The 27,622-nt window shown below is 29.2% G+C and overlaps 3 protein-coding genes across 3 annotated transcripts in view; 1 reads left to right on the top strand and 2 right to left on the bottom strand.

The window, feature by feature from the left end:
• The window catches only part of LOC114127618 (uncharacterized), a 116,521-nt gene extending 109,496 nt beyond the window's left edge, over positions 1-7,025 (top strand). Inside the window, exons 2-4 of the mRNA XM_050203012.1 lie at positions 5,454-5,594; positions 5,869-6,060; positions 6,695-7,025. Coding sequence (XP_050058969.1) covers positions 5,454-5,594; positions 5,869-6,060; positions 6,695-6,909 — 548 coding nt within the window. The 3' untranslated portion in view covers positions 6,910-7,025. The remainder of the gene's footprint in view (positions 1-5,453; positions 5,595-5,868; positions 6,061-6,694) is intronic.
• On the bottom strand, positions 66-7,646 carry LOC114127617 (serine protease snake-like). Its single transcript, XM_027991906.2, has 7 exons — positions 7,438-7,646; positions 3,416-3,496; positions 3,147-3,304; positions 2,947-3,059; positions 2,202-2,470; positions 1,695-1,858; positions 66-497 (listed from the first exon to the last, which is right to left on the bottom strand). Exons 1-7 carry the CDS (start codon positions 7,523-7,525, stop codon positions 321-323), a joined length of 1,050 nt encoding a protein of 349 aa, XP_027847707.1. The 5' UTR covers positions 7,526-7,646; the 3' UTR covers positions 66-320.
• Positions 7,647-11,579: 3,933 nt separating this feature from the next.
• Positions 11,580-27,620, bottom strand: LOC114127620 (zinc finger SWIM domain-containing protein 8 homolog). Its single transcript, XM_027991909.2, has 22 exons — positions 26,630-27,620; positions 20,085-20,500; positions 19,767-19,940; positions 19,545-19,681; positions 19,270-19,465; positions 18,968-19,201; positions 18,649-18,903; positions 18,379-18,524; positions 18,170-18,318; positions 17,626-18,098; positions 17,384-17,554; positions 16,743-17,062; positions 16,468-16,670; positions 16,253-16,397; positions 15,682-16,168; positions 15,473-15,601; positions 15,086-15,409; positions 14,829-14,951; positions 14,574-14,757; positions 14,318-14,483; positions 14,077-14,226; positions 11,580-14,011 (listed from the first exon to the last, which is right to left on the bottom strand). The coding sequence occupies exons 1-22, from the start codon at positions 26,781-26,783 to the stop codon at positions 13,951-13,953; spliced, it is 4,797 nt and encodes a 1,598-aa protein (XP_027847710.2). The 5' UTR covers positions 26,784-27,620; the 3' UTR covers positions 11,580-13,950.
• Positions 27,621-27,622: the final 2 nt, after the last annotated feature.

The raw sequence follows: 27,622 nt of genomic DNA, 5'->3' as shown, positions 1-27,622 counted from the left end.
TTAGAACTAAAAAAAAAGTTATGACATTTATTAATTTATAAATTAAACGACATCACACTATAAAATAATATAGAAAACACGTGTATTTTGAATTAGGTATTATGAAATAATATAATAATTAATTATTATTTTGTAGCTTATATTACAGAATCTAGAATATGTATACAGTGTCTAAATTCATAAAAATAGTCAGAATATTATATGGTTTTAAGGACGATAAATAGCTGTAATAAGGTATATATTATTTAATTCGCGTACACAATAAAACTCGCATAGTCATGAGCGTCAATACTGGTATATATATGTACACATTGTACACATCAACCAGACTTGGGCCAAACGATTTGTTCGATCCACGGCAAGTAATGAGACACTCTCGTGTATACGGCTGGAGAATTCTTCCTGGCACAACTCCTGCCGAACGACGTAATGCCTACTTGCTTGTACATACACGAGTATTTGCTGTGTGGTATTTGAATCGGACCGCCGGAATCGCCCTATATGTGACAACATTTTGAAAAAGAATTAACACTGACGCCTCCGAGTACAATAAAGGACTCTACACACGTATAACGTTGTTCGTACGTTCTCGTTTTGCACATAGAAGTAGGACTGAAGGACGTTTAGGTGGCACTGCACATAATTTGTCATTGTATTCGATAAGCCGAATGAGCACGGTACAGAACAAAAGATTAAAAAAAAAAAAATACTTAATATTTAAGAAGACTTATCGTTTGGCTTAAAATTGACACATCGAACGAATTATAAGAAATCGACGATATTATAGACTATAGAGCGTGCGATAGAACAATAGCCAATAGATATAATGTGTTATATCCCTTATGTATACTCATAGGCGGCATTTAGGGGGTCATGAGGGGACAATTCCCCCCCCCCCCAGGAAAAATATTGAGAGAGCAAACTTATTATTTTGCTCTCTCATAAATTATAATTTTTATAAAATATTTATGTTGAAATTACTTTTGTACAATAATTATATAAGAAAATTATTCCCCATGTTTAAGTCAGATCAATATTATCATAATATTACCACAAACTAATACAAACTTATGTAAATTCTATAAAACTGTGCAGGATATTAATATAATACATTATAAATTATGATTACCTACTTTTAAAACATAACATAACAAATACCACATAATTTTTTTTACTAAGGTCTAAGATGCACTGCAATCTGTACTATTTACTAAATAATATTTAGCACAATAAGTGTATATGATGATAAAACAAAAATATAACAAATAAGAAACCATCTATTAATGGTACTTGACTGGGAAATTATTTAAATATAAATTATAAAAGCTGTATAGGAGTGTGAGATGTAGTTATCTGTTATTCTTATTCAGATATAATAATAGTAAGTAAAATTTAAGTGCACGAAATGTATTATATAGATAAGTTGATTATGAGAAGATTTTTAAATGGATCGGTAAATTATGATTAATTTTTGCCCCCCTCCCTCCCCCCATAATAAGAGTCAAATGCCATCTATGTATTTACTCATAATTATAGTTCGATACGGGCAAATTATTAATATACAATATTATACATACGACAAACATTGAATTAATGTGCAATGTCACCTATACGTGAATTCTACACGCTGTACGTGTGTAAAGTGTACTCGTGTGCAAACGTTGAGCGGCCACGCAACACAATATGTAACTCACCGTGCAAGTATCTTTTTCGCCTGACGCATAACCTGCGCACATCTGGCTGTCGAGTATTCCGTTTGGCATTTGAGATTTCGATACCGACGCATAATTGGATTTGCACTGAGCCGGCGGAGTAACCTCCAAAACCACTTTTAACAGATCCGGACTGCCCGGTCCCCCTGTAAGAGACGGTTTACTTGTAATTCACTCGACGTTGTCATAAAAATGTAGGTATCGGTGCTCAAGACCACATATTTATAGTTTTAGCTAACCGAATCTCAACACGCTGGGGATCTACACCGTTTTAAATATTGACGATCGAGAGGAGCATACTTAAAAAATAAAAAATATTAATTTATAACGACAAAAACGTTATTATCATGATATTGTATTATATATTTATCGATGTTTATATTATTTCTCACACTTTTGTTTGCCTCTACTGCAAGACTTATTTTATCAAATACGGACATCATACGGTCATGGGCAAATACGATTTAAAACCAAGAAATACAAACCAACCTTGGTAGATCTGTCCCCAACCAGTTCCCATCACCTTCTGCTGGTCAGTAGATTGCACGTAAGGATCCGCGTTAAGACAAATAGGCCGTACGTATGGCGAAAACGTTACGTCCTCCTCCAAACGGAACAACGCTATATCGTTGTACAACATCGTACGTCTGTAGTCCGGGTGAATTACGCGTTGTACGATTTTATAATCCTTTGGTCTGGCATCATCGGTATCCGTCAAAAAGTTCAATTCACCCAAGCGTGCCCATCTCGCATACTCTCTATAAAATAATGACACATTTTAAAGTTTTCACAGCAAAGTGAATTGGTCAACATTAATCTTAATTTTGTAGTTTATATACCTAATTATAAATAGGTATGATAAAATAATAGAAATTAAAAAAAAAAAACCATTTTGCTTTATAGCTAAATTATAATATCATAGCTAATAAACTATATATAGGTAAAAGGTAAATATTACACCTTTATCATACAATTATGATATGTGGTGTACTATAAATTAATTATTTAATTAAACTATTTAAGTACCTACTTGTATAAGTAATAAATAGGTACTAGTTACTTAGTTACTAAACTTTAGTATTTACTAGAAAGTAGAAACTAACAACGGGTGTCGGACGAGCGGACATATTATAAACGAGATATAAGATGTTCCAAACTATAATGTTTAAAAACCTATAATAATGTGTTTTATCTATCAACGGTTCTTTTATTAATAACATTATAATATACTAACGATGTTGGGGCTTTTTCACAGTGCGCTGCGGACAGAATCCATCTAATGCTGATCAATGATCCGCCGCAACCCCAAAAATTTTCTTTGGGGCTTTGCCCATAACCTATTAAAGCCTATAAAATAATCGAATAAATGTGAGATCTATTAATATATGCTTATAAACGATAATATTATACTTTTCATTATTATTACGAAATTACCATGTGTGGAAATTCTTTTGGACTAGCCAACGTTCCGTTAACAATTAAGGGTAAGACATCGAAACAATCTTTGATTTTGATGTATTTGTCTTCTAAATCTACCAGTAATGCTGGATTCTCCATAGTAACGTAAATCAATTCCGAATACTTTTCACACACTTTTACAAAATTTAAAACAAATAACAATATATTATTATAATACCAAATAAAACATTTTTTATTTAGTTATATTTTTTAAAATAATTTTTTATACATAAACAAACGCTTACTTTCAGCTGCAGAATATGTTTCTATTCCTGTGGATTTGTTGACTGACGAAATACTAGTAGTAGTGGCATCAGCCGCTTTACCTATAAACGGAAAATAAACAATAAATAAATATACTAGTCAAATGAACGAAATTGCATTGACAAAACATTTTTCTTAAATACTCCCTCTCTACACTGCATACGTATTAGATAGATTATAATTAATAATATTAATAATTATTTTATTTATAATATCATTAACAACTGGAATTAATGACTATACTATAAATAAAGTTGTAAAAACAATATTTAGGTACATTTTTCTTCGTCGCTTAAATATTATGTGACACACAATAAAGAAAATATATAATATATGACGTATAAGAAACGTAAAAATGTATATTTAATTATACATAGATATAGATATAATTTATAAATATTCATAACTCCAAACAATTAAATATCTATATATCTACAATATAATATTTGGAAAATTATATAATTATAGGCGTTACACGTACTTCAAACAAATACGGTTAGGTTATCATTTTAATGATATGACTTATAAAATGATTACTAACCAGTAAGCTAACTAATTCTTACAGAAGTTTCAATGTCTAAAAATAATATTTAGGTATCAAATGCATCAAGCATTGATTTACCGATTGTTGTAAGGAACACGTATAACCTTTCAATTCAACTGAAACGATTAAGATCGTTTTTTAACACACGTTTCTTAAACTGTGTTCCACGAAGCTTAGTATTTTTTTTTCAAAATGTTCAAGAAAATTACTTTAAAATATCTAACTAAAGATTAGAAACAGCTAATAGGGAAAAAAATGTTTGTACTCGTATTTTTACTTTATAGTAAACTCTCCTGATGGTAAACTCTCCTGGGTCAATATTTTGTTTACCTGTAGGAAATATGTAATCTCTCCCGGGACGACATTATAGATCAAAATTTATTGTTCAAAATTCAAAGTTGCAATAAATTAAAAAAAAAAAAACAAGTAAAACAGTCATGCAAAAAATAAAGAAAAAAATATTAGATTATTAAGACAAAAAATAGATACCATAAGTTTTTTTAAAATCTGTGTTCCTACTATAAAAAAAAATTAAATTTAAACATTAATATTTTATCATACGCATATTTTGTATTTTATGATTTTTATTAAATTAAATTAGTAGTACCTACTAAAGACTCAGGAGAGTTTATGCGTTTCCGTCATAATATTGGAGGTGACCCGGGAGAGTTTACTATCAGGAGAGTTTATAATCGCCAAAAAAAAAAAAATATTTGTATATTAAATAATAATATATACGGTCTATACTTCTCTAATCTATTGCGTACTTATAAACAGTATAAAAAAATAATATTTGAACATAGTGGATAAAAATACCGATTGGTTATGATCGTCTGCGACACCATGAACTTTTGTGAGACAAATATACCACAACAGACTTGTTGAACCTAATATGATAAATGATAATACAACATTCATCCAAAAGTCCAATATTTTGAATATTTATAATAACAAGAGATAATTGCACTTATCTCATTAAAATTAAAATCTAGTCTAATTAAAACAATTTAAGTATGATGTTATTATAATAATACATATACAATTGCTTTTGTTTTTATTTTAATATAATTTTTGAATTAAATACCTTTAAAAACATTATCATTATATGAAATAATTATTATTTTTATTGCAAATAACCCTTAAAAAAAAAAAGTAGGAATTCTAGCATAAAAGTGGACACCAAAAAAGGGGGTTAAAAAAAGTTTAAGAAACGCTGCTGTAGATATTCTGATGTATGATGTATCTTATACGAACTCGAAGAGAGTTGATAAATTTATTGATGCTTTGTGTGAGCAAACTATATAGCTGCTTTAACGTTCTCAAGGTAACGCCAGTTTGTATTCTATATTATTATTAAGTCGTCACTCATACTTTGCCGGTAGTTATAACACATACGAGTATAAAACAAAGTACACTTATTGCGGTTTAATTATATTATTTGCTTGCCAATTAATCTAAGTCCATGTTGGCCGCAGATCACGAAAAACAGTTCGACGATCGTTATGGTTATGGCTGTCCGCAACCACTGCAGTTGATATTGTCTTTCTACGAAATCAGCAAAACCGTCGTATTCTGGACCAATGTTCTTCTGATCATATCCGACGCGATTGCCCGAGGTAATGAATAGCTCTATGGATTAACACTATAGGCCTTTTATCGGTACTTTCCTTGAGACCACCTTGGTTTTTGACGACATGACAATGCTGTTGTCTAAGACTGCCTCCGTCATCGCGACTACCACAATATTAACTGAATGATGTGTTGATATTATAATATCGATGCATAAAAGGCACTATATATGCCTTTGAGAAAAAAAATCATCGTTTTATTGAACTAATATAAAAAAAAATAGTCGTTATATATTTATTAAAGGAAAACAATTACTTTCAGGCAATTTCGTTTGGTTGCGTTTCACTACGAATAAACTCGTCGAAACGGCAGCCCGACTAATCTGTTCGGTGTTTAGGCCGTTTCGGGAAAAACCGTTGGATGAGTTACTTGACACGGAGAACCAAAAAGATCTAATTGATAAAATTAGATGGCGGCAGAAACGTAAAGCTTTAAAGATCAAAAATGAAGTAGGTACACCGACCACTATGGATTCTAAAGATATTATTAGGATCTCTAATTCAAGGTAATTTCAACATTCCTCATCGTACGATGTCGAGCGGACGATGGAAATTGACGATTATAAAAACCGACGACAGTTCTACTTTATTATAATACTATGACGCGTAGTGTACCTACCTCTTTATTGATTCGTTACAATGTGTTGAAAAAAAATACTCGAAAAAAGATAAACTCGATATTTTTTTTGGCCGGATAACGGCTCATATTTTATACTATAGTTAGACAAACCTTTTATATACGTCCGGGTGTACTTGTAAAGTGCGTTTATACGCTTTGATTGGATATTATGATTATAGTCACATTTTTAGAAGGCTTAAACTTCGTCTTTGGTAAAAAGTTAAAAGTTCATTAATAAATTTGCTCTTAATTTTTTCTAAATATACCTACAAATTTTCATTTGACGGTTTAGCACGTAAAATGTGTATCGTTTTGCTGTGTATAGATAGATATAGATCGTATATTGCGATTTTTTGTAAATATTATTGTAAACGGCAATGATATTGAAAAAAATATTGTTTAACCTTCCCATCTCGCAGGTTTTATGTTACAGCTGCTTAACGACTTACTTCTATAATAACATTTTCAGATATATTGGCGGACACGTTAGATTTTCTACTGGGTACAAGATCTCGCTATCGGCAGCCAGACTACGGCCACCGCGGAGAAGTCGCCGATTCAATGCCGTTCACAAAATCAAAAACTAAAGATAGATCATCACTTCGACGCTTAAACACGGCCATCCTGGACGAAGAAGCGTCAACATCGTTTTGCCAACATTGCGGACATCAATTAATTAATTAGTTAATTTTTTTTTCTTAATTAATTGCTGCGTCGATGTTTCGTCGATGTTTGCGTCGCCACAATTGATTTGCCAAAATTGTGGACATCTGTGGTGACTGGTTCTATGCAATAGTTGTATCGTAAAAAATACTATATAAACAACGGCAAACAGAAAAAAAGAGACGAATAATATTGGTGTATTGTCTGTTTTATGATGATTTTAATATAATTATAATTTTCGTCTCTTTTTTCTGTTTGCTGTTGTGTTCAAACAACAACTAGACGAATAATATACATTGTTATATAGTATTTTTTACGATACAGCTATTGCATAGAACCAGATGTCCACAATTTTGGCTAATTAATTGTGGCGACGCAAACATCGACGCAGCAATTAATTGTTTTTGGTAATATATTCCTATTTTGATTAAACAAAAATATTTATATTCTGTTTACTTGTTGCGTCTTCGTTTGTCTTGAGTAAATTTGTTGTAAAATTGTAAAAAAATTTATAAAATATGAAATACTAGAATAAAATCGTAAGCTTACCATTATCTTGCGGTGCACAACATCCCAAATGCGTAATGCATAAAAAAAACTGCAAAAATGTACATTGTAAACTTTTGATACTCGCCATTTCGCACTAAACGATTAGTAATAATATTTACTACAATACCTAACTATATTATTGTTTGACTTGTAAGAGAGTATTGGTCGACGTTAGATTTACGTTTAAGAAACACTGCGAATTGCGACTACTTAACATCGAGATTTCTTGTTTTGACCAATGTAATCACGAGTATAATAAATTAACATAATTATAAATTCAAAAATCACATGTTTTATACATAGGTATAATATTATAGTCCAATTTAAAATCTCAGTTCCCACTTCCATTGCATATGACCTTCTCTGTCTACATAGGTGGTTTAGCATAATATTTTGTTAACAATTCGGTGAAAATATGTACTTAAATTATATTTTAATGAGTGGGAATATCCACTATCCTTACTCTTTGCTGACCATCACGTCTTGTTATTTTATTATTAATTAATAAACATTACAATAACGAAGCAATATTATACTATTACATCATTTAAATAGTTTTACACAAACGTATAAACAATAATATAATAAAATGTTATAATTTTAAATAAAAATAAAAACACAAAAAGTGAACTATAAAAATAAATAATTATTTATAATAAAATAATTACATTATAGGACATAGGTGTTTAGGTAAAAGTATTTCAACACATCATAATACGTCAAAATGTGGTTGGTGGGACATTTATAAATACCTATTATAATTACGATAATAATATGTCGATGTTAGTTAGGTATAACCCAGATAATATAGGGACGATAAAATAGAAAGGAGCTTAGTTTTAGAATCTTTATGACCTTACTTGTAAGCTTAAAATTAACAAGACTTGTACCTAGGTACTTCGAGTATAATATTATGCAATAAGTAATTGAAGTAATTCAAACATTTTAATTTAACAGTACCTATGATACAATAAGTGGGTATAAAATAAAATATTCAAATAAATCTTATATTTTTGTAAAACAATAAACTATAAGCATAGGCCGGTAAATAGGTAATTATAAAATTAATATAAGAACTTTACAATATTTTGAATCCTTTTGTGGCTTCATAATCACATTTCGCGACCTTCGTGTCTTCGTCCTTTATCAGCCATAAAAATGCAATGTGTGCAACTTTTAAGTTGTGAGTTTAATAAATGTGTTACACTGTTAGATATACCAATATATTGGTACAGACACTACAAAACAAACACTGAAACACATCCAGTGGCGTATTTGGGATAATTTTTCAGGGGGGGGGGGGCAAAATGCAAAAATCTCTCACTGTTACAATATCAGGAAATTTGAATGCAATAGGTACTTTATTCGTTGTTAGACACGGTTTTAACTTGTATACAGTTATAATCCTAAAAAATAATATAATAATACGCAATACGCATAATAATGAAATTTGACTTTTAATAATAGCTCAGTGCTAACGTATTTTGCGTAAAAAAAGTCTCGGGGGGGCAAATGCCCCTGTTGCCCCCCCTCAAATACGTCACTGAACACATCCAACCATCATTGATTAAATACCTAGGTATAAGTCAGTCGTCAACAGATAAGAGACGAATATATAACAAAACGCAAAATACATACCTGATATAGCAATATGGCGAAAACGCCAAAAACCCATATTGTTTATTTTATGATATTTTTAACAAGTGTTTATGATCCTGTTCATGTTTATGAAGTAGACAGGTACCTACTTCATGTTTTGCAAAGTGTGTATTTTTTTAATAAAATACCGTTTCTACTCAAATACATTTCGGCTGACATATTTTCGGATATTTTTCAGCCCTCTCTTGTAGTCCTGTATTACACGCCTATACATATAATAGAAATATTCACTTGATGACGCTAAGTCACAAGCTATAATGAGTAGTGCGTACACACAAACAAATAAAAATAACCCGTTTAGTTTATCTTGGCACTAGGCTACTATTTGCAAAAAAAAAACCAGTGGTCAGAAAAATATATTATATATTATACAGAGAAAAATATTATAATATAGAATAGGATAGAGAATGGGAGTGTTGGATTATCAGATTATATTTTTTTCATTATAAATTATAATATACGTAGCTTGGATCGCTGTTTTCTTTCTTCAAATCATAGAGATTGTCGAGTGCCAAGATGAACTGGACCGGTTTTATCAATAAATTGGCAACTATATTCGTCACGAATTAAAAATAATAATTAATAAATATCTAATAAAGCAGTTAACTAGATATTTTAGCAATGAGAGCCTGATTCGGCACCCTATTGAGTGAAGACACTGAAGACCATCTGTGTGAATATCGGATGATAATAGCAAGACAACCCTAGCAAAATTAATTCAATAAAAGGATGGCAGGGTAGGTCGCTATGCCGTGTAGAAAGGCATACCTAATAGAATATTTAATCAAATGTACAACATTTCTCTACCAAACTTACAAGTATAGATAGGTTTCGAGTATAGACTGAAGTAAAAGATAGAAGATTTTAATTATTATAACATGAAACATTGCAAGATTTCAGAATTGAATTCATTTCACGGTGTTATAGTCTTAAAAAAAAATTATACTCATATTGTGATTCATTAATAAATAATAATATGTACCTAGCATTCAATACTTAAATAACCAGTAATCACTAATAAAATATCATATACAGTCAAATTTCTAAGTATAGGTATATGTTACAGTAAAAGACGTTAAATTTATAGGTATTAACGTTATTATCATCTAACAATTAATGTTTAATAACAAATATTTTGCTAGGTTTATAACGCTAATTACTTATAGGTAGGTACTAAAGATTTACATTAATTTCAAACGATATTAGTTAATCATATTAATTTTTATTAAAATTTTTTTATTATTGGTAATTATTTATTTTCACATGATAATGAACGGTACCTATATCGAATTGCATAATTTCCCGACTATTCGACATGTGTATTTTATTCGTTTTACAGTGAAATTTTTGATAGCCTTATTGTGTGCTCATAGTTCATATGGCTATTATATCCTGCGACTTCCCGAAGTGTTATCCCTTTTTCTCCAGAAAATGCAAGTAGAGTTTTTAGATCAAGTAAAATTTCTTTGCATTAACAAGTAAGTTGAGATATCGTATATTTGTTTAAAAAAACCATTGTTGGTACCTAATTTAAAATATAAATACTTGAATACCTATACAATTTAAATTTTGTATTTTATTTAACTCACTTTATAAAAGTCGTTGTCAACATTGGCAATGACTGCTAATAAATTGGATCTATAGTGGATATTAGATATTTTAGCTATACATAATATAGTTAATACTATCTAATACAATTAAGACAATATTCATAGATGCGCAGACTTTGACCACAGGGGGGTCTTAAAAAAGTCCGAACTAAAGATTCTTGTGTGATGACAACTGATTACTTAATAACTTTATCACATTTATATAATTTTATACTCTTAGATTAAAACTGACTTCATTTTTTTCATGTCAAATGTTAAAATGTTCGCTATCTAATATAATGTAGGTACATGTCTATGCGTACATTAAAGAAAAAGCCTGAGGCCGGGAGGGGCCGCCCCTCCCTTCCTGTACGCACGCCTATAATATTATTAATATTATAACATTTACCATCGAGTGTAGAAATTATTGATAATCTAACCAAAAAAATAATAAATCACGATACTTACTATTTTGTCAGGTAACTATATTGTTATTTACTAGAAAATAACATTTTGATGTGCAGCATCATTTACTGTAACATAATATATAAATTTAATTATAATTTTAAGGAAACTTGAAATATTAAATAGTACTTAACAGTGGCGAATTTTCCAGGCATGCTCAGAAATAAAAAATCGTAAAATCGTAACTTCCGTTCTATTGAATCGATTTAAGTTAAATTAGAAAAAGACACTTCTCAGTGACATAAGTGATATTTTTACATAAACTAGAGATCAGTTGATTCATTAGATTTATAGACACAACACAACGTGTACCTGTCTAAAGAATATGAGCTGTTTTGCATGAGTTTAAATCAGTGGCGAATTCTCCAGGCATGCTAAGCATGCGTCGAATGCTTAGAAATAAAAACGTTATTAATCAAAATACAAAAATTATTTTATAATCAATAATATATTACGTATTTTAAAAGAAATAAAATGTGTTACATTAATCCATTTATTTCTGTCATACTTAGGTATCTTTGTTTATCTTTATTCTAACATTTGTCATTTAATGACAGAGCATGCGATAGATGTGTGCGCAAGCTGTACGACCCTTGTTATTGCTGTAAAAAAAAAAACAGTTACTCCGAGACCCCCTCTACTAGCAGCCGCGAATTAATCACCCGGGGCATGCTCATTCTGTTGCGCTTCGTCAACGTAATTTATAAAATTTACATGCACGAGTAAATGACAATTTTTTTTATTTTAGTTAAAAGAGTTAATCAAGTCTCAATTACAATTATTAAAGTATTATTTAAGTAAGTGCTATTGTATATAATATATATTAAGTTAAAGTCTTATTTATAAATTAATACAAATTTGTGTATTATTTATTAATTATAATTTAAATAAAACTATAATACATTATGATAAATAAGCATGCCCATACATCAGAGTCAGCATTCGCCACTGGTACTTATAATATCTGTTTGCTAAGACAGACAGTGTCAAATGTATAAGACATAAACCACCTAATTCACAAATTAAACAATGAAGTTAAAAATAAATAATAATAAAAAACAATATTAAATATTACTTTTGCCTATATTATAATTAAAGGCTAATATATAAATTTATATTTATTATTTTGTTTAAATATTCATATATATATACAATATACTAAATAATATATATATGAATCAAAAATATATAATTAACACATAATGTAATATTACGAGTTAGATATTATAGTTCCACAAATCACAAAATAAAGACAAAATTAAAATTGATTGTTCTTATAAAATAATACATTCAATAACTAATGATTTTATATATATTATAATAATATATTGTTTACAATTAATTCTTAAAAATATTATGGGAAGTTTAGTTTAATGTATATATATATATATAAATATGTTTTTTTTTATTTTGTTTTAACATTTTAAATTCAATTACACTGCATGGTGGGAATCATAATTTATTTTTGAAGAAATATAATATACTTTATTCATAATACCCTCTATAATTCATTAGTTTATAAATTTTGTAATTAGTTAAGTACTAAGGTGAGCACAGGTGAGTGAGCGGTCGGATGTTGCTTATATTCTAATTACAACTCAAATAAAAGAAGTTACAAAATCAAATAATTGAAAGCGTAATCAAAACGATAAAATATTACCTATTAGTAATAAATATTGAGAGCAAACATCATACTTTACTTTATACAACTAATACAATAAACCATGGCTCTAAATTTGATTATTAAAACCATGTCACCTACATTTTTTAATATTTTTATCCTAATAATAAGCACAAAAATACAAATTTTGTTAAACCAAATTATGTAAAAATCATATTTGTTCATATATTTTATCTAAAATATTTAATTCCAGCATTTTAATTTAAAGTTACACACAATATCTATTAATGTCTATAATAAATTGACAAAAACCGCAAAAGAGGATATATATTTTTATAAATAATGTATGTATATATATATATATGTACTAAAATAATAAGTATAATTGTTTATTTTAATATAATGCACTAGTACTAAAAAATTGATTGAATAGATCAAGAGTGAATGTTTTTTGACAAAATTAACGAGGGTGATGGTAACACAAAAAATATATTACAAAATTAGCTACGTTTGTGTTGCCATCAGTCGTGTAAATAGCCTAGAGATCTCATATATTGTTTATGTAAGTAGTCCTGAACAGGGGAGGAATGAAAGACAAACAAAAACTTTTCTTTGCAAATAAAATTACCTAAGTAAGTCTTTGTTTTTTTTTTTTTAAATTAATTTAAGCCTTAAACATAAGCTAGTCTATGATGTTAATAATACTTGAACGTGTTGAGTACATAAAAAAACAGTCTTATTATAATATTCAGCTTATGCTTATACAGTGTATCGGACTTAATGCGCGCACAGTTAAATAAAAAATAAGAAATTAAAATCAACATAATAATATTAAAAATAATTAAAAAGAAAAGAAAAAATGTAAGAAAAAGACAAATGTGAGTAAACGCAATATTAATGATAATATATAAATATAATTCACAAAAATTAGCTAGGTGAACAAAAAAAAAAAAGAATTAAAAAAATTAACTAACACATTTGAAAAATTTGTTATATCATAGGTTTAGGTCAACACAGTACGAATATAGAAAATCATTGGAGATTTTCATTTTGTTTAAACTGTGTATAATTGTTTAAAAATAGTAAAATAAGAAAAATAAAAATCTAAAATCGCTATGTTATCGTTGTTTAGGGCGAAACGTGGCCCTCGGAGAATATAACTACTTCAGAACACCAATGTCATGTAGTGGGAAGCATATTTGTTATCATTGTCCATAGTTCTTTTTTACATGATTTAGATCTGAAAAAGAAATAGAAAATCAGAAATTAAATTTTAAATACCAAATCAATTTAAATATTGTTTACCTTCTAACAGATTGTAACCAGTCCTTGAACATGTTACCACCTTCTGGTGTCATTGCAAATGCACCGTAAGCAGAGTAAAGTATTCCGACATACTCTTCGTAATCTGCTGATGATAACTGATATAATTTTTGATGTAAAAGTTGAATATACCTGTATATAAATAATATATGGTTAGTAACTAATCAATTCAAAACAGCATATTGTTTATAAAAATATAAAATGATGTAATAATAACACATACATAGAATGACATTTTTCAACCAAGGGACTTAAGGTGGGGCACATAGTAGGATTAGGATTAAAATGTCCCATGTACATAACAGCCTCCATTGCTACATCGTGTAGTGTGAAAGGATTCACTACGCTGTTAGTGACAGCCAAACAAAACTGTTGAGTGTAATTAGGTCCTAAAAAAAAAAAATGAGATATAAAAATTATATACATTTTATTTAAAAAAATATTGATACATGTAAGTCAACCAAATTTATAATACATACCTAGTTTTTTCGACAAACGCAATAACCACTGTATGTCTTCCCTGAAAGGTGGATTTCTAGAATACTTTGCCTGATTAGGTTCATGAACACGTCTAGCCAACGTATCTAGAGCCAATAGCCCAACACGGTATGCAGACGTCAAATGATGAATTTGTCTGTAATTTGGCGGTGGACAATGGTTTGCCTACATGAATAAATTAAATTACAACAATTTTAGTTATTGTATGGTGTTTTTTAATTTAACTAAATGTATACTTGTGCTTGTTGCGGTGGACTTCTAATTTGATTACTATTTTGATTGATTGGCTGAACAAAATATTGTGGGGGTCCTTGCTGTGGTTGACTTTGAGGATTTGCATTCTGATATTGTACAGGATTCTTAAATAAAAAAAACAATTTAACCATTGAATTTATATAAAAGTCAATCAATAGTATTAAGTATTTTTTACATGTATTTGTGTGTGCATTAATTAATTTCAAATATAATAAATAATGAAAATTTATTTAATTACTTGTATATATGGAGAATAGTACTGAGAATATTGATTTGACGTAGGTGCAGATGGATATGGATAGTACATTACTGTATTGGGCTGTTGGGTATTGAGTGGTGGTGAATTTTGAGGCATTGATTGGTTAGGAAAGTATGATAGTTGGTACAGATGAGCTGGTGATGTTTGTGGTGGCACCATCAACTGATGGGCATAAAGAGGAGGTGGTGGTTGTTGAGATGTATCAACTGACATTGAATAGTTGGTTTGATAAACATAAGGGCATTTGAATTCCTCTCTGGGATCAACTTGAAGCATGTAATTATCCTCATCCGGATTAGAATTCTGCATAAATAAAAGGAACATAGTTAAAATAGATTTCTATTCAAACAAATCAAGAACACATACCCTCATATATAAGTCAAACCAGTGTTTAGCTACACTAAATAAAACTTCAGGAAAAACTCCTCCACCTTTGGCTGCCATTTCTACAGTCAGACAAGCAATTTCCATCATGTGATCAGATTGTTCTTTACACTAAATAGCAAAAATTAAATAAATATATGAAACTCTTAGTAATGATAGAAACTCTTAGTAATGATAAAACTATAAGTTACCTGTACTATAGCTCTTGTTATTTCGTTTGGATTGAGAGCAACTGAATGTTTTAAACACGACAATGCTAATTGTGCTGCTGCCTCAACAGTATTACGTTCATGGCTTCTAGACATTCTATCAGCAATATTTGCTATTTCGGTTGGAGTCAAATGACCATCCCATGTACCTAGTAAGAACAGTGTAGCTGGTGCACCTACTTCCATTGCATGATCAGCAATCCATGTGACTTGAGATGAATAATTACGACTTCGCCAGTTTGGTGTAACACGGTTGAGAAGACCCAAAGAATACAAGGCCAATTGGAATGCACACATGTGTAGAGCGCGATGTGGTTGGGTCGGTAATGGAGGTTGTGAAAATACTGTAGTTTGTATTGGTCCGCCTACTTTGCTCAGAATGGTTTTACCCAATTCAAATAAATGGTGAGCATTAGCTTCGGAAGCTTGGTTTGGTTGACTGGGATATAAACGTTTACTACTTTTATATCTAAAATAAGAGTTATTTAAATGTAACATTAAAACACTTAACAATAACATTAATTTATCATAAAAATATAAATTAATAGTTTACCTGTTATTATCTTTTCTATGAGAGGACAATCCTATATTACAACTACTAGACGTTTGAGGTGGTATTGGATTTAACGTCATAACAGCTATGTTTGTGTCTAACTCTCCAGGTACACTGGTTACATTTGGATTATAACATTGTAATGCTACAAATTCAAGCAAACAATTTTAATAGATTAATTTTATTAATAATAATATGGATAAATATGTACTAACGTTGATTATGAATATTACTGTTTGCAACATTCTTCATAGCTATTAATGGTAAATTCCTAGGATCTCTTATTTGATACCAACAAGCGTCCATTGCCGACTGTAAGAAAGGATGAACTTCTCTATCTAATAGTTTGTCCATAGCAAGAGCCAAACGTGTAGGATTATTTTTGTAACGGATTAATATGTTTGTTGCCAATTCACCTCTAAAATTATGTATTAATTTAATTTATTGAAAACAATAATAAATGAGAATAATTAAAGATACTAGCACACACCTTTGTCTGCGAATTCCTTCACAGAGCAATGGATGATCCGCTTCACTAATGTTGGCTTTCATGCCTAAAGCGGCTACAGATGCTTCAAAACCTAAAGTTTCATCAGCAATTTTATCTTGCATAGGCGACTGACACATTGCCAAGCATTCAAAGATTAATGAAGCCAGATTTAATGGCAATAATGATTCACCACGTGTTTTGTATTGTCCTTCACGCAAAAGTTTTGCTCTATTTTGGAGAATGCTCACTTGTTCCTTACCTAATGGCAACATGCGTTTTAAATGATTTAAAATTTCCCCTTCTTGATGAGCCATTTTTACCTAAAAAATAAATTTTTACTTCAGCTTTTATTTTTGTTAATTTTACAAATATTATGAAATGTATGCATAATTCATATATATACAATTTAATATTAATATACATTTTATAGTTAAATTTATCTATATCTATGAAGAAAACAGCTAACCAGTTACAGAGCACTTAACACATTGTATTTAAAGTTTGAATTTTCAGACAGTTCAGTATGCATGCACAAAAATGGAATTTTTGAATGAAACTTCAAATAGAATAGAATATAGCATACAATACGATTGATCAGTAAAAATAGAAAATTTAAACTCTATTACTAATAGAAAGCTTACTTCTAAAGGCTTTGTACTAGCTGGTAGTCTTGGCATCTCCAATCCATATAAACCAATTTTAAATGCTTGTAAATAATATTCTTTTCTTTCGGCCAAAACAGAACACAAAAAATAGCATTTTTGTAGAATTTCTGATGCTAATGTAGACAAATGATGGCTGACTGGATTAATCTAAATTATAAAATAATAATTTATTAATTTATTAAGATCAGAAAATAAATTTTAATATATTAAATATATACTTTTTTTCTTTTTCCTTTTATCATTGATGGTGGTATTTCAATTATAAAATTAGGTGGATTTTTTAAAAACTGGTCAACAAGTTTTACACAAAGTATACAAGCTTCATTTGTATGACCATAACCATACAATCCTTCTGCTCTTGCAAACATTGTTTCCCACTCTGCATCTAATTTTACCAATGGAGTAATAGGTGCAGCAGACGTTTTGGATGTAGATGGTATTGGATCATCAGATGTTTTTTTTACTGAGTCTGACGATGTTGATGCCAAATGTTTTGGGTCATAATAGTAAAGGAAATTGTATTCATCAACATCTGGTGGAGGAGTAGTCTGGGAAGAAGTAGACTTTTGTGCAGCTGTTCGGTCACCTTCATCACTGCTCTGGCTTTCAGATGATGTGTTACATGTACTATTGACTTGATGAGGAGTACTAGGTTGGGTACTAGCTGAGGAACTTGCAGATGCATTGAAGTCTAAAATTAAACAAACATAGAAGCATGTATTTTTTAATTTAAAATCTAGAATATAAAATGAAATAATTTACTTGTACAACTCGCTGATGCACTTAAAGACTCATTGGTTGAAAATTCTTCGGGACTAGTAGTATTACTGCTTGCGTTTTCATCATCTGGTGGAGGTAATGATATATTTCTTGGCATGTGCACCCAGTAAACATTTGTCATTGCTCTATTTCTATATTATTGTAATTAATTAAATTTATCAAAAAATGAGTATTAATTAAATTATACATACTCATTATTTGGCATATGATTGCGAATCATAGGCATGTTAGATCTGCTACGGTACTCAGATCGATGAGTTCTATTTCCAAAGTGCAAATGCCGATTATTTTTTAAATCCAAGAAACATTCATCTAAGCATATTTGAGTAGAATTTCCCTAAAATAATTATGAAATTTCAAATAAGTGATATTTATTGTTACAAGTATAATTAGAAAAATTTTTTTTTTTTTAAAACATCAATATCAAATATATTTAGGATATTTATCTTTGATAAACTTACTCTTGCAGATGAACTACATTCATTCCAGTTCACATGGTCTCCCATAAAATGTGTAACTGTTCCTGTTCGTTTAATGTGCACACAAGAACCATCATCACAACAGCAATTAGTCCCATAAGTGATTCCAGCTAATGGATAATCTCCCCAATCTAAGTCGCAAGCTTCACAAGCTGGTTTGAAACCCACAAAAATCTCTGTATCTTGGCGAAAATTATTTATTGATTTAGTGTTTGACAAATTTCTGTGTTTCATCACCTACAATTTTAAGTAAGTAAATGTATTAAATAACATTGTTAAATTTTATGAATTTGATACATACTCTTGTGAATATTTTTTCTTGCCAATCTTTAAACTTAATTTTTAATGAAGTTTTGTGATCAGGCGAAATACTTGGATTTAAAGCTGCTAAACGCCACAGAGTTACCATTTCGTCACAAAGTAAAGCACAAGCATGAGATGCAGTGTTGGTATTGCCAGCTGGACCAGTATGCTTAGTTCCTCCAGTTCCTCCGCCATGTAAAGCAACTCTTGTATTAAACCACCAAACCATAATCTATAAATAATAATTTAATAATATTTAAAACAAACAAATAAATAATAACAGTCAATATTCATCCTTACTTGATCACATGCAATAGCTTCTTCTGTTAGCACTTCCAATAAATGTAGAGCATTTTCATCATTTCTACGAAACATTTCTCTTACAATCGATAGTAAATTCCATAAGCCCTCAGGTTCACGACCACGTAACGGACGCAATAGATTTGCCCATTCTGCAGTAGCAGGTGGTACAGATTGTGATAGAATATTTACGTCACTAATAAATAAAACATAAATTAATTAACTTTGAAGATTATTAAAATGAAAAAAAAAACCTATAAAATGTTTTATATTACCTAATAACTAAAGGTGAAGGAACACAAAATTTGATCAAACTTTTTTTAATATTGTTGTGCAATGTTTTTTCATCTAAAAACCATGTTGTTTGTTCATTTACAGATGCACCTGCAGTTGGATCTGGTGCTCCACTAGTCTAAAATCCAATAACAATCAGTAGGTGCAAGGTAATAAAAATCTAGAATTTAGTATGACATTTTTTGAATTATCATAAATCTTACAGAATTAATAGCAGTTGGTTGTGAAGACAACAGTGAATCCAGTAATCGTTGTGCAGCAGGTAATATCTGCTGAGGTAACTCACTTATCAGATATTGTGCAAATTTTTGTAGTTGATCCCGTTCTAGTCTGGAAAGGCTCTCACTAACAGGTGCTCTTAAACAAACTTCTTCCGACTAAATGTAATAAATAAATAAAATATTAATATATATATATATAAGCATTGATGAAATCAACTACATTAAGTAGTATATTGAATATTCAAAATATAAGCCACAATATATTACGTCTTCTGCTTTAAGTAATAATGAATTTCTTACACAATATATTCTATGTAAACAGACGGCAACAACATGAGAACACCAATATGACATAGGTTCACAAGTACAATTACATGTTGTTATTTTTTTTCGGTCAAATGTAATTGCCACATTGAACACGCTGCGGCCGCCATGATGAACATTAGCACTCAAATGAAATCCAATTTGTACAGAGTCTTTAACAGCATTTGATGTGTACAAATTCTGACCACGTAAAAATTCGTCAGAGTTTGAGTTGGCCAGACACGAATACAAGCGAATATCATCTTCGCTATCGGGAAAGCTCCAAAAGGCAATGCGAAGTTGAAGTTCTTCTGGTACAGGTGGAAACTCTTGTTCAACAAGTTCATAAGGTAAAAATAGGGCGACACATTGAGCAGCTAATTCAACTAGTGCTGTAACTCCTTTTTTAGGCTCTGAAAAATGAACATAAGTTTATTTATAATTTATATCATCTGTTATAAATTTAAAAACAGAAATTGAATTTTTATTTCTAATCAAAGAAATAAAAAAGAGTTGCCTATTATTATTTTGAATTATTATAGGTATTTCTATTTTTAAATAAATCTCATTATAATAACGCAAACATTTTAATTATACATTGTGTATTTATAGTAAATTAACAACTATTATTAAATTCAGTGATATTTTACTTAATTTCCAAGTAAATTTAATTTGGGAAGTAGTAAAATCAATTAAAAACAATGAATTGCAGATAAATATAGTACTTCGATATTATTTCTTTAATTAAATTAAATTAGAATTTAATTTAAAATGTTTAAATAACTAAAACTATACAAAAATAATGTATAATACACTAGAATCAAGTTAAAGAAACACGATAAAAATTATAACGGAAGTATAATTATTGAAGAGAGTACTGGGAGAGTTGAAAGATATAAAGGGAATAAGAATTATGTTAAAAATAAAAATGTTAATTGTATAATATATAACCAAATAATAATATTGATTATCTAAAGAGACCGATGTAAACTTGTAAATACCAGCATAATATTGTGTCTTACAAAATATATTAAATATTACAAATTTGCGTTCATCAGAACTATTTTTTTGTAGTTATCTGCAATATAAGAGTGAATTGACTTATTATCACATTTAAAAGTAATGCATAAAAACATTATCTGTGTTTGTACATCTGTTTTTTACGATATTTTAATTTGTGAGCGAGTAAAATATACTTAAAAATGCTCATATAAATTCACTTAAAAATTAAAAATCGTACAAAACCTTTGTAAAAACAAGTTTTGCTGAACATAAATTTGGTATGTACTACGTAGTATGTATACAATATTACATTTACATGAATACAACAACGTGATTCCTCTTAAGAAAAACTAATTTTAAAACAAAGGTAATCCTGACAATCTATGATTTAGTTTTCAATAAGTGGACTCTTTATGTACAAAAAACAAATAATTAAAAAGGGTAGTTATTGATACTTTAGTGTGTATAGTTATTACTTTATCAGTTATGATTATATAGTTATTATAATTAAGTTCGTCGATTCTTCTAATTTACAAAAATTAAATAATTACCAGTTTATCTACCTATTTCCTATGTTTTATAAATTTTAAATAAATAATCGTGGGCAAAACCAATCAAATTAATTTTCGTTATTTAACAGCTAGTAACTATATTTTCTATAAGTAATTAAAATAATGTTCCCGTACGAAATGACGGTTTTAATAATTTAAATGAACCGACGTCGTCAAGAGTCAAGACACTTATTGATTTTTCAATACCTAACTATAAAAGTTAAAAACTAAAAACTTGAGTATGTATTAAACCTACACAAAAAAAAATAGATATGCACTACGGCATTATTATTATTTACATTAGGAAATGCAAATAATACAATTAATTAATACAAATACAATTAATTTGAATTTTGTAATATTAAAAAACACGGTTAGGCTTAAAAATGGTGACAATGCAGCTGATGTTATTTTTCATTAAATAATAACAAAAATGAAAGAAGTGAAACACACACACTATGTACGATATTTATTGATCCCCTCCACCAACTAAGCTCCGCTGTTCGTAATATACAGCCTATGTGCAATGGGGCCAGCCGCCAGGTGACTATTTAAAGAAATGATGAGAGAGTAAGTTAGAGAATATGCCCCTCTACCTCTGGAATTGTTTGGAAAACATTTAATTATTAGGATAACGCCGTATAACAATTTTTACAAAAATGACTGAAAAATTGGGATGATAATTATTTCTTCTTTTAAATAAAATTAATAAAATATTTCATAATATTATGTTATAATGAGACTTTAGTAGTGAAAACCCCACTATTACATACTACGAACTATATGAGTGCCCACATATTTTTGAGAAACTATAAATTATTGAATATAATAACTTAAATCTTATATTTTTTGGTTGTTATACGCGGGCTACAACAAAGTAATTAAAATTCCAAGGAGCAAATTAAAGTGGTTCAAAAAAGATAAAAATAAATTTTTAGTAATAATCGCAAGTTGAGTTAAGTTTAGCTTATCGTCAATAGGTACATTTTAAGACACGATTCAAAATTATTTCTAGTCATTTATGTCATAACGAAAGCTTTAAGATTTACATTTTTTACCTAGGTACGGTGTAAAAATAAACAAAATACTCGAGGAAATATAGAAAAAAAAATCTAACATGCTTCTCACACAAGTTAATAATAATAATAATTCGATACTGAAAATCTGATACAGTGTTCCTAATACGTGACCCAAAAACTTAAAAAAAAAATGAAGCTTCATCACTCAGGCCAATAAACTTAGTTTCATGTCAGAAGTAACTGGATAACTAATAGAACAAACCACCTTTCAACTCAGGATTCATCGAATTTTCGATAAAATACTCTTTGTTTGAAAACAAAAAAATGATTGTCCGAGTGTATTCTTTCATGTTTTTCTAGCTTTTTTCAATATAATAATATGTCACACTAACCGGCTCTATAAAGTAACAATGTTTTTTCCAGCTCCCCTATAATTGTTAATTCAATCTTACATCTAAACCTCAATTTTTGTCCATCAAGACAATTCCTTATTGTCTTTCTTCCGAATTCAAGTGGAAGTACACCAAGGTATTCAAGTACTAATACCTACTTACTCTTCAAAAACACTTAAAAATCGAAATAATTTCTGTCACAGATAATACACAAATTTAACAAAAAATTATAAACTATCATACATATCCACTAGTCTCTACTCTCTAATATTATAGCCAATGAATCTATAACTCTGACTCCCATCTTTTACAAATTGATTAATTTGACAGTGGGGTGTGTATCTTTTGAAAACTTACTTCTAAATTTAAAATAAATAAGTATACAGTATACAGTGTGTTCACCGATTTAAGGAACAACGAATTTCCTTTGAATTAATCGATTTTTTTTTTTACAAACTGGTGGTATAAAAATACACATTTTTCGATCCATATCAAAATTTTTTGAAATTTTGGTCTGTGCATGTTCAGTAAAAACTTTTTTTTAATAGCAACGCTTACTTTGAACACCATATTCGGATAGGTCCATTTTTTTAAAGCAATTTTTAAGTATCAATTATGGTTTTAAATCCAAAATTGAGTGAATAAGAGCCATAAATAATACATTTTTTTTATTATTTTAAAAAAATTTATATAAATTCATTTAAAATTAGTTCTTAATGGTTACTTTTTGAATATTTGTACGTTTTTTTTTTTTTTTAGAATTGTCATAAACAAGACCAACATAATATGAATATAATATTATAACACTTCTAAAAAAAATACGTACAAATATTCAAAAAGTAACCAATAAGAATTAATTTTAAGTGATTTTACAAATTTTTAAAAATAATACAAAAAATGTATTATTTAATAAAATTGACATGGCTCTTATTCAGTCAATTTTTAATTTAGAACCATAGTTGATACATCAAAATTGCGTAAAAAATAGGCCTATCCGAATTTGGTGTTCAAAATAGGTGTTACAATTCAAAAAAAAGTTTTTACTGCGCAATTTTTCGAAAAAAAATTGAAGCGTATCGAAAAATGTGTATTTATATACCATCAATTTGTAAAAAAAAATAGATTTATTCCAAAAAAATCAGGCCGAGAAATTCAGTGTCCCCTAAATCGGTGAACACGCTGTATTCCTTAAAAAAAAAAATCAAATTGACTTATTGTAAAAAAATATAGGTATATTACAGATTGTAAATAAGTATTCCTTTAATAATAATAAACAATCCACATATACACTCATCTTTTAATTGGTTAAAACTTAAAATCATTTAAGTTTCTATTTTAATAATTGTATTAATTCCATAGGAAAGTACAATTTTAAATAAAATATAACAAACAATAAATTAGATATTATATTATCTAAATAAAAGAAATCCTAATGGCTAATTTAATGGGGAATATTTCAAAGAATATATTTTTTGAGCGCCCACCTAATCATAAAATCGAGCATTAAATCTAGTATTACCAAAAAATAATAAAACTAAACCTTTATCGAAAATGTTAGATAAAAATAATTCAATAAAAGATTATATGAACAAGCTAGAAGCCTGGAAATATAGATCAGATCATAACATATACCATTAATTTGTGAACCTAACATCTACAGATAAAACATTTGAACAATTGGAACTTAAAATGTACAATAATAATACATTTAAGCATTATAGGTAGTTTATGAGATAAGGCAAAACTACAGAATTAGGACATTTTTTCTCAGTGTTGACCATTTGTATTATAATAATTATAATAGAAATAATAGAATATATAAATATAAAAGTATCTAAATGTGATTATTGATTGATTTATTTTATATTTTTATCATTTTAATATTATCATACTTACCTACCATGTTATATTATTAAAAAAAAAAATATGCTCCAGTAAGTGAAATAGATATTGGATTGTTAATAGCTACTAGTCAGACATTGAATTATAAATGTATAAAAGAAAAATGAAAAGAAAATGTTTCTTATTACTTAAATTGTTTAGGAAGTAAATATAATTTTACCAAAACTACAATATTGTAGTTAGGACAGGTCTTCAAAACGATTCTCAAAATATAATTTTATAATTCAGTAAAACAAATAATACCTATACAGGTACCTATACTAGTATAATTTATATTACGTATAAGCTCCATTTAACTTATATTAATAAATAATGAAATTAATAATATAAATTATTAATCAAAATAACCGAAATTATCTAGTTTTTATGTAATTTTAAACATTAGTATCAAACAAAAATTTTCTTAATATGGGAAATTTCATAACTACATATTGAAATTATTTAGGTCACAAATACAAATCAGAGTTAACTTATCTTATAAATTAAAATATTATTTAAATCATTTATTTATCAACTATTTTGTTTGTTTTAACATGTGTATTTAGAATTTTTATATGATAAATAGATACAATTATTTCAACTACTTACAAGATAATATAAGAAAAACTGTCAATACTCAAAACTCAAGAACTTGTAATAGGTACTACATTTAAATTATAAATAATAAATTATAAATGTAGGTAATCAATGTGTTCCAGAACCACGGAAAACAGTAACTAGGTCATTAATAGATAGGTAGGTAGGTACTAACTAAAATATATCTATCTATACCTAATAGCTAATACAAATTTTCTCTTTTACCTAGGTATATCAATAATTATTGAATCTTAAAATATCTCATGCATTATAATATTCATCACTATTTAATATCTACATAATGGCTATGTAGTGGCTATACATATATTTTATAATTACCTAGGTACTTTTTAGAAAAATGTACACTTAGGTATTTAACTTTTGTAAATTAAATAATCATAAAAATTAAGTTACAACATTTAATGAACTAAGCACTTGCTAAATAGCCAAAGCTTTCAAGTTTCAACAAATTAAAATCTACTACATAATACAATAACCTGTATAATATGTAGATCAAGTACCTAAAGGTAAACACTATTATAAAATATTGGAACTCACTTATTTTTGTAGAGACGACTTTAAAATTCAATAGATAAATAACACAATTAAACTTTCAAATACCAATTTACAATTTTTTTACTTGGGATTTTAAATTTAAGCTTTTAAAGAATATTTTCAGGACACAACCTACATAATATGTTGTCTTATTGTATAAACACATAATATTGCAAATTATATGTTCTTAAGAATCTATTTAACTCATTCATACTAAACATCACAGTGAATTTCCTTATTATCAAATTTAAAAATAAGAATATTAACTAGAGAATTGTGTAGGCATTTTGTACCTATTATATTTTAATTTTAAAGAGAGTTATTAACATAGGTATTAAAATGCATGAACAATATGGAATTTCAATAAATGAATACTAATTAAACTAAATCAGGATGTTGATCAAATAAGTAAATAAATAGCTACACAATAAAGTATAAAGATACTTGGAGTCAAAGAACCTTTCAAATAATAAAATAAATAAAAAACTACTAGGATACCTATTTAAAGCAGAAAAGAAATAATTTAATAGGTAGTGTGTACTGACCATCTTCAGTGTTCTGTTCGGTCGGTTTTCTCCATCCTCTCCAGTTTATGCATGCAGATTCAGGTTCGCTGCTCCATGTACATAGGGAATCCTCTTCAAAGCGGTCAGAGTCCTCAAACGAATAGCGATCATTCTCGTGCCATAAAGCCAGCATATTATCGTCAATCAGTGGTCGACCTCCATCGTGGTGGACGTTGCCGGAACGTCTGGGCAAAACGGGATGCGCCAGTTTGGACGGGTAGTGCGTACCGAGCTTTCAGAAACACAACAAAGGATGCACACCAACTTTCGACTTTCTTATGTGTAGCACAGTGCTATGCACCGTGGGAGAGTGTGATGTGAGTGAATGAATACTAAAGAGTGTGTGTGTGTGTGTGTGTGTGTGTGTGTGTGTACTGTGCAGTGGGCCTACGCAGGCTAACGCATCGTAGTCTTTTCTCGGTCAGGAACGACAACAACCTTGAACCCTTGGAACAAGAGGTTTTTGACCCCGATCACCCTGTGACGACAATCATGACAGCGGTGGCGGTGGCGGCGGCGATGACGACGTCGACGAGCGGTGAGCGACGGACCGCTGGCTGTCTGTTTCGGAGCGTCCCTAGACGACACACGACGATTATCACGAACACTTGGGATCCATTTAATATTTTAGCCGTCCTTTGTTATCGGTCAGAGGAGTTGTAATATTGTGTAGGTACAAAGGGGCAAAAAACCTACTATATATACCAAACAATAATAAAAATAATGGATATCGGATATCTATGGAGGTCGGAGGTGGAACTGGTACTTGGTAGGGCTTTCTCTCTTCCCTAGTCAGACCACTACTGCAAGTCCATTGTTCCCGAAAGGTGCAACTGTGTACAGTGTTGCCGACCGCCCGATTATTTCTGCTCGCGCCACACGGTAGAACGTCAATTAAATAAATATTATGTCCTATGCTTGCTGGATCATTTGGAAAACCCACATATTATCGTGTTTACACTTTCCAGTGGT

The sequence above is a fragment of the Aphis gossypii genome, chromosome 3, assembly GCF_020184175.1.
Source record: "Aphis gossypii isolate Hap1 chromosome 3, ASM2018417v2, whole genome shotgun sequence".
Classification (NCBI taxonomy): domain Eukaryota; kingdom Metazoa; phylum Arthropoda; class Insecta; order Hemiptera; family Aphididae; genus Aphis; species Aphis gossypii.
Note: the sequence above shows the minus strand (reverse complement) of the source record. Positions and strands in the feature narration are given on the sequence as shown.